The 10741-nt window shown below is 50.8% G+C and overlaps 3 protein-coding genes across 3 annotated transcripts; 1 reads left to right on the top strand and 2 right to left on the bottom strand.

Moving 5' to 3' along the window:
* Nucleotides 1–768: 768 nt before the first annotated feature.
* BU25DRAFT_439803 (glycosyltransferase family 34 protein) lies at nucleotides 769–1636 on the top strand (the record flags this gene model as incomplete). Its single annotated transcript, XM_033709125.1, has 3 exons — nucleotides 769–888; nucleotides 924–1022; nucleotides 1109–1636. The coding sequence occupies 3 exons, from the start codon at nucleotides 769–771 to the stop codon at nucleotides 1634–1636; spliced, it is 747 nt and encodes a 248-aa protein (XP_033562034.1).
* Nucleotides 1637–6208: 4572 nt separating this feature from the next.
* BU25DRAFT_458243 (putative dimethylaniline monooxygenase) lies at nucleotides 6209–7889 on the bottom strand (the record flags this gene model as incomplete). Its single annotated transcript, XM_033710188.1, has 2 exons — nucleotides 6209–7794; nucleotides 7847–7889. 2 exons carry the CDS (start codon nucleotides 7887–7889, stop codon nucleotides 6209–6211), a joined length of 1629 nt encoding a protein of 542 aa, XP_033562033.1.
* Nucleotides 7890–8302: 413 nt separating this feature from the next.
* Nucleotides 8303–10596, bottom strand: BU25DRAFT_458242 (glutamine-hydrolyzing asparagine synthase; the record flags this gene model as incomplete). The annotated part of the gene is made up of 5 exons (XM_033710187.1): nucleotides 8303–8563; nucleotides 8624–9703; nucleotides 9754–9837; nucleotides 9885–10348; nucleotides 10428–10596. The coding sequence occupies 5 exons, from the start codon at nucleotides 10594–10596 to the stop codon at nucleotides 8303–8305; spliced, it is 2058 nt and encodes a 685-aa protein (XP_033562032.1).
* Nucleotides 10597–10741: the final 145 nt, after the last annotated feature.

Here is a 10741-nt window from a genome sequence, read left to right as displayed (position 1 = left end):
TCCTAACACTGTGGAGACCGGGTTGACGATGCCTAGCTAAATGCCACAGTGAAGAGTCTAGCATGCACCCAGCTGTACCACAGCAAATGGGAAGCCACGACTATCATCTTGGCACAGAGATACTTTAGTGATCGTGCTTAGACTACACAAGCCACATCTGTGGGCACAATACGTTAGGGAGGCATGCACAAGAATCTCAGACCTTGGATAAGCATGACAAGACAACCAGATGCGTACCCTACATACGATCAAGATTTGCACTGACGACATAATGCCACAGTTAAGAAGCAGCTGACAGCCTTATTCTGAGGCGTACACAACAACCTCATGTCTTTGCCCAAGCTACACGTCGAAACGTTCCTTTCTCCTTTGTCGTCTCCTGCCCCTTCCCTTTGCTTCTCTCCGAAAATGATGCCCCTACCATCCAGCATCCTTCGACCATCATGCATCAAGATCTTCGCTGAGACGATTGTCTTCATCCTTGTTTTTTCGCTCGCAAGTCTCGCACGTCCATCGTTACTGTTGCGGTGTATATAACCTTTAGGATCCGAGGTCAAAAAGCTCGGCCTTTTTGTTATCGCTGCGGGGCCGCGACAGTTACCACCTGTAGAACACTTACACTCCTTCTCCACCTCTTTATCCGTTCCATTTCTAAGGCCACGGTCCCTACCTATCCCTCAATTCAACTCTTACGACGGCACGCAATGCAATCCACCAATCTCACTGGAGTTTCTGAAAAAGTAGGTCGAGAAGCACGCCACATGCTCAATGTACTCTCCTTTCTCCGCTCCTCGGACTCGTATAGCAACGGTGACCGCGCACTTTGGCGACCTCGAAGGGAACGAACACTACACCAAAGCCTTCACTACACAGCTTGAGCATGCGCTCGTGCATGGCACAGAAGTACACGCCTGTGTGACAAGATGATAGACGATCTGTGGAACAAGCCTGCCTTCATCCTCAAACTGTTGCCCCGAGAGATGATCAAGCCCGAGAGCAAGCGTCTCGAATGGCTAGTCTGGGTCGACCGCGACACGCTCATCCTCAATCAATGCCGGCCGGCAACATCATTCTCACCCTCCAGCACATCAAAACTCCCCTCGCAAAGTGGTGGCGCCGGAACGAGCACGCTCGCAGCGAAAACCCAAATAAACCACCACTCGAAATGAACCTCCTTGCCACAAACGACAGGAATGACCTGAGCAATGGCATCTTCCTTCTACGCGTCTCGCCCTGGGCGGTGTCTGTCTTCACCACCATCCTCGCCTGCCGGCACTACAACCCCACCTTGAAGCTGAAATTCACCGAACAATCTGCCATGGAGCTCGTTCTTAAGGACGACCGCTTCAGGGATCAAGTCCAGTTTGTGCTGCAGCGCTGCTTCAATGCGTATTCGCATAGTGGGCCGAAGAAGTTTGTGGAGAGGAATGATACCAAGGAAGAGGGCGTGGAGGATGTGCATGCTAGAAGGGGGGATTGGTTGGTTCGTTTCGCAGGGAATGAACATAAGGATGAGGCATTGAATGGGTGGGCAGATATGCTTGAAGGGGTTGGCGATGTTTGGGATGAGGGGAGGGTGCAGATGGATGTTACTGGTGAGGCGAGACAGTTTTGGGAGAGGAAGGGGTTTAGGTGATGATGAGTGATATAGGAAGTGAGCCTTATGGACGTAAACCTTGTTGGCTTTCGCGTGCGTGGCATTGCTTCTTAGTTGGAAGCATGTTCTGTGTCAAAACAGAAATGTATTCTAGTAGAGAAAGTGGAACTGCAGACATGTCAAGGTTGTACTGTGGTCGAGCCTTCCAAAACCCGAAGATTCGAGATCTCGAATGTTTGCGCCTTTTGGGCGCGCACCCAACCAACACACTTCACACCGACATCGTTCGACTACCGCGCAGCGCGCAATCCTTCGCGCTCCGCGGTATCCACAGTAGTTTCCATAGTGAAGAAGGTGTATGAAGCCACATATGTCGCTGCAACGTCTGTCGCCTTCAAAGATGAGCTTCTGTGCTGTTGCGGTATCGGTCAGTCTGTAAAAGGTCTGACTGTACTCCTGACAGACTACCCTAGTCTAGTGTGTGACAGGTCACTGGCCTGGTGTCAGGCATATAGTCGTCATCTCCCAGCTAGATAGCAATTCAGCGCAGTATTCCATTGACCCGATAGTCCTACGTTATCGTTTACCGTAGCTATCAGTATTCTACAGTGGCACACACCGCAACATGTGCTCTTCGGCGACGGGCTAACGTCTAAGAGTACAACTGGCTCTTGGTCAAGTTCAGCCTTGCGAAGCTCTCCATGCGAGTGATAATCACTCTGTACCCGAAAGTACATCCATGGATGGCCATCTAGCCAGATTGGGGGCCTGAGCTGGGACTGGGAGTTCAATGCGCTGGTCGCTGCACCAACGAACTGCGGGCGCTTAGAACCGCGACTCCGAGCTTCGTAGCAGTCTGTGAAGGTACCATCTTAGTACCCACATATATGGCGAAGGTATTGATAACCTCCGGCATGCTACAATGGAGTGGGAAGTATGTGAACGGGCTCTTGCCCCTGCCTGTGCACTCCCATTCACGATCACAGCGATTCTAACCTCAAGGACTCTACATCTCAACTTACGATAACTGAAAACGGGCCGGTATAACTGAAGGACAACTCCTCTCATTCCATCTTGCCTGCTCTACCGATTCGGCATGTACGGCCAAGGACGATCCTTGCTGGCGTTGCGATAGGTGGTGCCAGTTACGCTTTCGTCCACAACGTCCACGCAGACACAGAATCTCCAGCAAGAGCATTTGGAAGAGAACCAGCGATGATATCGTTACCACTCGAAAGCAGCGAGCAATTCAACCACAACACACAACTCCTACGTTTCAAACTGCCCAACGAGACCGATGTTAGCGATCTTTCGGTGACATGTAAGCACTTATCCAAGAGCAAGTTTGATGCGCAATACTGACAATTGTACAGCAGCAGCCTTACAGCATCGTGGTCAAAAGGTTACTGGCTCCCCGTTGCGTGACCTTACACCCCGGTTTCTGCATCAGACGAACCCGGAAAGCTCAGGGCGATTTGTGATCGAGGAAAAAAAGTACGTCATCCGTATCCCACACTCGGACGTCGTTGACTCAAACATAGACATGCGGCGCGACATTGCCGTCCTTCGCGGTCTTTCAGGCAAACTCGACGTTCCCATCCCGCGCGTCATCGCTTTCGATCTCACCAAGAACAACGTCCTAGATGCTCCATACACGCTTGAAAGTCGTCTGCGCGGCCGTTCGCTGGAAGACTTGGTTGGCAAGGACACCAATGTCGAACAAAATGTTTACATTTTCAAGCAGGTTGTCCAGTTGGGGGAGAATCTGGCACAAGTCAAGGCGCCGTATGCGGGCTGGGTTGCCGAGGAGTTTGTAGAGGGGATTAATAGACGGCTGTGTTCGTCTCGGATACCAATGAGGCTGTTTAAATTTCCGTTTTGATGCGGGTGCTCTTACGGAGCTGCCGGATCGCAGGCCGTTGACAATCACGCTGAAGCTGGTGGATCTTTGGGTGGAGTATGAGCTTGAGAATTGTCCTAATGAGGATATTTTGCGTCGTGGAGTAAGATCAGGGCGATTTTGTATTCATTACAGCGGCGAGATTTTCTGGGTGAGACGTTTCACCTCTCACATGGCGATCTGGCGCCGCGCAATATCCTCGCTGAGATTGTGGATGGGTCATCGTTTGAGATCACTGGTGTTGTTGACTGGGATTTTGCGTCCTTTGCACCGAAATTCTGCGCGTACCGAGCCCCTATGAATATGCTGGATAGTGACGAAGATGTGGCCATTGCGGAATGTATGTCGGAGCTGGTTGATATTTTCAACAAGATCGCATCGGCAGAGTATGTCCGGTATGTTTTTTCTAGAGAGGCGCAGATTGGGCGGAAGGTCCGGAATACGCTTCGCACTGGTATGGTGGGTGAAGAACGGCGTTGGTATGTTTCGAACAATATCTGGGAGTGGGAGCGTCTTCATCCTGAGGATAATACAGGTAAGTTACAATAATGTGTGCCGTTGCGAATATCGCCTGATGATCATCAGTGAGCCGTTGAATTACCGGTGACTTTCACAAGTTGCTGACCCCTCCTTAATAATTGGAACGATGATGAGATGTAGCTTTTGGCCCAAAGAACAACTTCGTGGGTAGGTGACATCATGGTTTTCCAGACAGAGGGGGGTCAGGAACTTGTGAAAGTCATTATATCTGCTTTGTCATCGACAACATATCGACACAATGAGGGACCGCAGAATCTGCATGATATTGCTAGTGTAGTCCTACCACTGCATGTTCACAAGTCGTTCGCAACGACAGTCGTGTGCCTGCACATCTATGTCCGTCCTTCTAGTTCCTTCCATGATGTGCGCCTTGGCCGACTCCCAGCTTCTGGACTCCCATTTCGTTCAGATTCGCAGATGAACAATCTTCAACCCCGTCAGGGTTTCGAAAGGTATCTCATAAAGGTTCCCAAGCGCAATACGAGCGTCGATGTAACGGCCTACTGCGTCGGCAGCATGGTGTTGAGAATGCGACTGATTGTTCCTGGGCCATAGTAAAAGCTGTACGTGAACAGCGAAAAGGGTAAAAGCGCAGCCTCAGCACAGACCTAGCAGCAGATAAAGAGAGTAGCCAGCAGAATCCGAGGTCTCACAATGATGCGGCCCTCATTATTGTAAGAGTATTCGCAGCCTGACCCGGCGAATACAGATCGATAGATGAGATTTTGGATCTCGGCAAGTAGGCGCAAAAGTGGCGAGGTTGCTGCGTTTCGTTCGGCGCTGCAAGCATAGAGGTCAGACCAATTACACTGCGGCAAGAGATCCTAACTCACATCTTCTTTTAGCGGCATTCGGCGTTAAGTCAAGCATGCCACTGTCGAGTTTGTGCACACCCATGTTGTGTGCTGAGGTAGTGTTGTGTGTTGTAGATTACCGGGTTGCTTCGTCGTACTCTTGGTTGTAGGTGCATAGTCTCGGACGCTATGGAGTGTGGATTGTGTTGGTGAGGAGTAGGGAAGAAGAGTAGGTGAAAGGTGAGCAGCGCGCATCGTGCCTTTTCCAGAGCACCGTTTGGTCTTACGTCCCCGGCGCACATATTTAGATAGGCACTTCAATTACCACTCATGCATATATGTGTGTGATCCGTCTCCGAATATCCCAGGCTTACAGTATACTAGATCACATCACTACTTAGACCACAAAGTTGGGACAGCCTTCAAACAGAGCTTGATATGGTTCCTTGTCATGAGATGCTCCAGCATTAAGCCCATGTTAAAATTGTTTGTCGTCAACGACATTTGACCCACTCAATCTTGCAGCCGCTACTTTCAATCCAAGATGGAACGCATTCCTCGAGCAAGTGCCCCAATAAACTCGTCATGTCGAAGGAACGTTTGATACGGACTGTCTTCAGTCCTGTCAACAGTCCCGCTAGGATATTGAACGAAGCCTAGTAGAAATGAGACGTTCGGACCTCAACTGCGATACTGCTGCCTGCTGGGGAGATAGCATGGCGTTGAGAACACGGTTGATCCCGGAGGTGCCGCAGCGAAAATCGAATGTGTACAGCGAAAAAGGAAGGGGCGCAGCTTCAACGTAGACTTGTCGGCAGACGCACACGAGTTGGAGGTCCGGCCAGGACTGGACATGCAAAGCGCCCCTTTCTTGGCCGTGGAAAGACACTCTCTCCGGCCTCGTGAACACATATCGAAAGACAAGGTTCCTGATCTCTGGAGGTAGACGTAAGAGTGGAGAGTTTGTCAAATTGCGCTCAGAGCTGCGAGCATGTTAATGAGCTCGAATATGGTAGGTGACAGTCGCACTTATATGTCCGCTTGAGCTACAGTTGGCTGAGAGTCAAGAATGCCATTTGCGAGCTTGCGTACATGAACATGGCGTGCTGCAGGTGATATTGTAGCTTCGCCGGGCTGCCTCATCGCGCATCCAGCTGTAGATACTCTCATGCGGCTCTAGATACAGTGTGCTTGGTAATATGCTGGTGGAATAAAGTGGGTTGGAGTGGGTGAGGTACGAGACTCATTCAAAGCGCGCATTGGCGCGCCTACCTCGACTACTGTTTGTCGCTATGTCACCACAAACACATGGAACAGGTATACAGAGTAGATTGAACGCCTTGGAGTTAGAAAACACATCGAATCGCACAGCGTGTATCAATTTGCAGCTTCAAGTTCGACGCCAAATGCACCAGCCTCGATCGCCTTCTTCTCATCCTTCACCGGGAACACTTTGACCGCCTCGTTCGCCTTGATGATTGCATCTCTGGCGCCAGGCCACGTCCGGCGCTTTCCAGTTTCGAAGTACCGAAACGCATGTGCAGTCTCGACGCCGTTGTTCATCAGCCATGACATTTTGGGGTCTTGTAGGAAGAACCTCCATCCCTTCCAACCCCACCCCAGGTTCTCCATGCCGGTACCCGCCACGTCATGCAGGAACTGCTGGAACTCCCACGTCTTCACCGCAGATGCTTCGAATCCAAGAGGCTCCTGGCGATAACGAGTAGCGAGCCAGTTGTGGTGGGCATCGATCCATTTGTTCATGACCTCCTGTGAGGGCAGGCTGTGCGTATGCTTAAAGACGTTGGAGACAGCCATGGACTGTACGTCATTGAATGAGAATCCATTGTTCTTGCCGTAAGCTGAATGACACAGAAGAGCCATGGAGTCAGCATATTGTGGAGGAAATACGTTCATCCATAGCCTGACGAGGTCGGGACCACCGTAGTTGGGCGGGCGACTTTGTTCGAGGAAAGGTGTGGCGTGGAGGTTGGCAGTGTACCCAGTTGCACAGATCACGGCACCGATGCCTTCGAGCACAGTCCCGTCGTTCAGCTCTAGGGAGTGCGGGCCAGTAAAGCATTTGATGCCATGTACTGATGTGATCTTGCCTTCACGGAGTAACGGGATGAGACTGTTCGAGGCACCAGGCAGAGAAAGTGTGATTGAAGGCGAGGGCAGAATACGCCACTCCGGATCCAGTTTACCCCAGTGACTACGCATCAAGAGTCGCAGCGCCGTGTCTGTGCTCCACTTGTAGATTCCTGGTAAGTAGTGTTGCATGAAAGCAACAATCTGCCTGCGCCGCCATGTCACCATGAGATCTCCAGGCACACCTTTGCGCCATGTTGGAAAGATATAACCTCCTCGTCGATGCGACATGTATACTTTGGATGCGACGGGCAGGATATTGTTGATGATGTCGGAAGCGCTGCTGGACATGCCAACAACCACAACGTTCTTTCCCTCCAAGTCTTTGGTCGTTCTGAACTGCTGTGCGTGCATAAGCTGTCCCTCGAACAGCTCTTTACCTACGAAAGCGGGCATGACTGGTTGAGTTTGGTAACCATGGCAGAAAACGACCTTGTCGAACTCATGCGTCTGTTGCTCGCCATTGACCAGCATCTCCAGATTCCACTTCGTGTTGTCTTTGTTTCGCGTGGCTCGTTGTACCAAAGCACCGAACACGACATCTTTGAGCAAGTCGAAGTGCTTTGCGTAAGACTCAATGTACTCTTGAAACTCGGCGGTTGACAGATGACTCGGATACTTGTCCGGCATCGGAAAGTCGGTCATGCCACATGTGTATTTGCTGATGATCGCGCGTGTTGATGGTAATGCTGAGGTCATTGTTGGATCGTCGGTGTATGCCCAAAGACCGCCGACTTGCTTGCGTCGCTCGAAGCAGGTGACCTTGAAGCCATCCTCGCGCAAGGTTTTCAGCATAGACACTCCGCATGTGCCTGTCAATGTCGTCAATGTTGGTTGTAGGTTAGGAGTATCTGTAGCACCCACCAGCTCCAATGACTGCAACGGTACCTAGTGTTAGCTGGCTCATCTTGGAGATGTTGCGCACTCCTGCGATACGTAACATGCAGTTGCTTCAAGAATGCATTTCCAAAAGCATGCGCGTTGTTGTTAAGAAGTATGATGATCGTCTTAGTGGCTGACGTGAGCGAGGAATAATAGCCGGTGTTGATGGCACCAATGGAAGCCTGACCCAGTGCAAGTCGTACCAATGGGTGGCTAAAAGCGTCTGAGCTCGAAGTCAGGTGTGCGCAGACGCTTCGCAAGATTAGAGTTAGTTTGGGTCGGTTCGTAGCCCAGAAGATCTCGACTGCACGACTATGGCACAACGTGCGATCATGAGAAGGAAATGTGTTGATATGTGCACAACGGTTGTAAATTCAAAGCGGACGACAAAGGTATTGCATGCTTACCAGGGATCTTGATTCTAGTCGAATTCCGTACTCATGAGATATGAGGACGTTCCACTAATTGCGGCCCTGCCTTCTTGATCTGAAAGCGTTCTCCAATGACAACCCACTGAGCGATAGTGAACGCAAAGCGCATTGCGTTCGCATCCTTCTGTCTAAACGCTTTGTTAACAAGGTCTTGGACCTTGTTCCATGCAATGAAGCCGAGTTGTTCAACTCTATCCTTGGTGAGCAACCTGGCGAGCAACTTCTGCAGAGGACCGTTCTCTGGATATGTAGTTGGGGCAGAATATGGCTGATCATTGTTAACTCCTTCGGTGGACTGCCGATAAGGTTGCAACAGCGGATCACTCACATGCTTCTTCCTCTTGTATAGCTCCTCCGTAATGAAGGGCTTACCTGCTTCTCGTAAGATCCACTTTTCCACGAACCTCTTCTCTTCTATGTCCCACCTAATCTTCACACTCGGAGGTAGACCGTTGACGTATTCAGTCAAGTGATGGTCGAGGAAGGGTGTTCGAGCTTCGATCGAATGTGCCATTTCTGTTCTGTCACCCAAACATGACAAGAAGATGTTGGACAGATGGCCTTTCTGCCACACATACAGTGCGGTGTGGAGCGGATGCCACTTGTACATCATCACATCTTTGACACGACCATCAACGTTATTCGCAATGGTGAGCTGCGGGTCGCATGCCCCGTAGCAGGCAGTCCAGTCTGCAAACAGCGTATCGGCGGAAAAAGCTGTCATGGAAGACACAGTAGTGATGTCGTTGAGCATTCGCCGAGGTAGTGATGGGCCGCGATTGGCACCGTCTGCACCGATTGATTCGTAGTACGCGCTGGCCTCTTCATCAGCTTGAATGCATTGTGCCTTTCTAACATCTTCTGGAAGTGGGTTCGGCGAGTATGCGAGGTCTGCTTCGCGGAGGTAGTCCGGCAGGTACATTGGGTAGCCGCCAAACTGTTCATCTGCGCCCTCACCAGTCAAGACAACCTTGAAGCCAAGCTCTTGCGGCACTTCAGAAAGTGCGTACTTCCCGACGTAGTTGAGATCAGGGTTGTGGTGCTCGCAATGCCAGGTAGCATCCTCGAAGCGAGCAGCAAGCTCGGCTTCTTTCATGTGCTTCTTGTAGTACTTGACGCCGAGGTGATCGGCGGTTCTGTTCGCGATCGCGGATTCGTCAAAGCCACTGTCTTCATCGAAACCGATGCTGAAGCAGCTGATGCGCTCAGGCTCCTTGTCGTTGCCCATTCGTTCGCCTTGCTCTTTCACAAGGTGAGTGACCATACCAGCGATGACCGAAGAATCAATACCGCCACTCAGGTAGACGCCAATAGGAACATCCGCTCGAAGACGCACGCGAATTGCCTCCAGCATTAGCTCTCTGACACCTTCGATCATTTCTTGGTCGGATCGTGGCTCTTTCAGAGTCTATGGCTGCATCAGTCCACTGAGATGTAAGTTACGCGCAAGAGTCGTACCTTAGAGGGATATTCGATATCCCAGTACGGTCGTGACTCGATATTGTCGAAGGACTGACAGGTGATGTAGTGGCCTGGGCGGACCTGGACGAATTAGTACCACCATCACTCACGCATTGCCATATCTTTACTTTTCTGACGCCCTTGAAGATGGTGCGAGCATCATGATTCCATCCTGCCTCTTTCAAGCTTGCGACATCCCATTCCGGCTTCCAACCCAGTGGCAAGAAGGCTTTAGATTCAGCAGCAACTAACAGCTTATTGTCGACAAAGGTGTAGAACAGCGGTTTGATCCCGTAACGATCTCTCGCTGCAATGAACAGTTGAGTGCGTGCGTCATAGATGCACAACGCGAACTCTCCGCGAATTTTACTCAGAAAGGACAATCCATAGTACTTGTACAGCGCAATCACGATCTCGCAATCGCTGCGACTTTTGAACTTGTAGTCTGTTTTCTCGATCAATGATGCACGAATAGCCTCGTAGTCGTAGAGCTCGCCATTCACGACTGCATGGATATTGTTGTCTTCATTGTGAAACGGCTGAGCACCATCGGGCGAAAGATCATTGATTGCTAGCCTGACGTGACCAAAAGCTGCATTGAGCGTTAGCAAATGCTTTCGAGTACGATGGGTGATGCTGCAAGTTTTGAGAAGGTTGCAAGGACAGAGTACCAACTTTGTTATCAGAGCTGATCCATTGGCCTCTCGAATCAGGACCACGATGCTTGATCAGCTCAAGACTATCGTTCAGCTGCTTTGCCAATGTCTTCGGATCGTCGAGGCAGTTGGCCGCGTGTCCCTGGGCGCGATCGAGGCTGATGATACAGCTGATGCCACACATGATGGTAAGCAATTGAGTGGAATAGAGAGGGGTTCCGCAGGAGCCATTTTGCGGTGTATCACTGCAGGATATCGGCCCCTTGCGGTCTTTGTCGCGTCACTAATGCAACTTCGCGTGACGTATTGGAGATAAGATAAGAATTGGT

The sequence above is a fragment of the Macroventuria anomochaeta genome, assembly GCF_010093625.1.
Source record: "Macroventuria anomochaeta strain CBS 525.71 unplaced genomic scaffold BU25scaffold_15, whole genome shotgun sequence".
NCBI classification, from domain to species: Eukaryota; Fungi; Ascomycota; class Dothideomycetes; order Pleosporales; family Didymellaceae; genus Macroventuria; species Macroventuria anomochaeta.
This window is presented reverse-complemented; position numbering and strand designations above follow the sequence as displayed.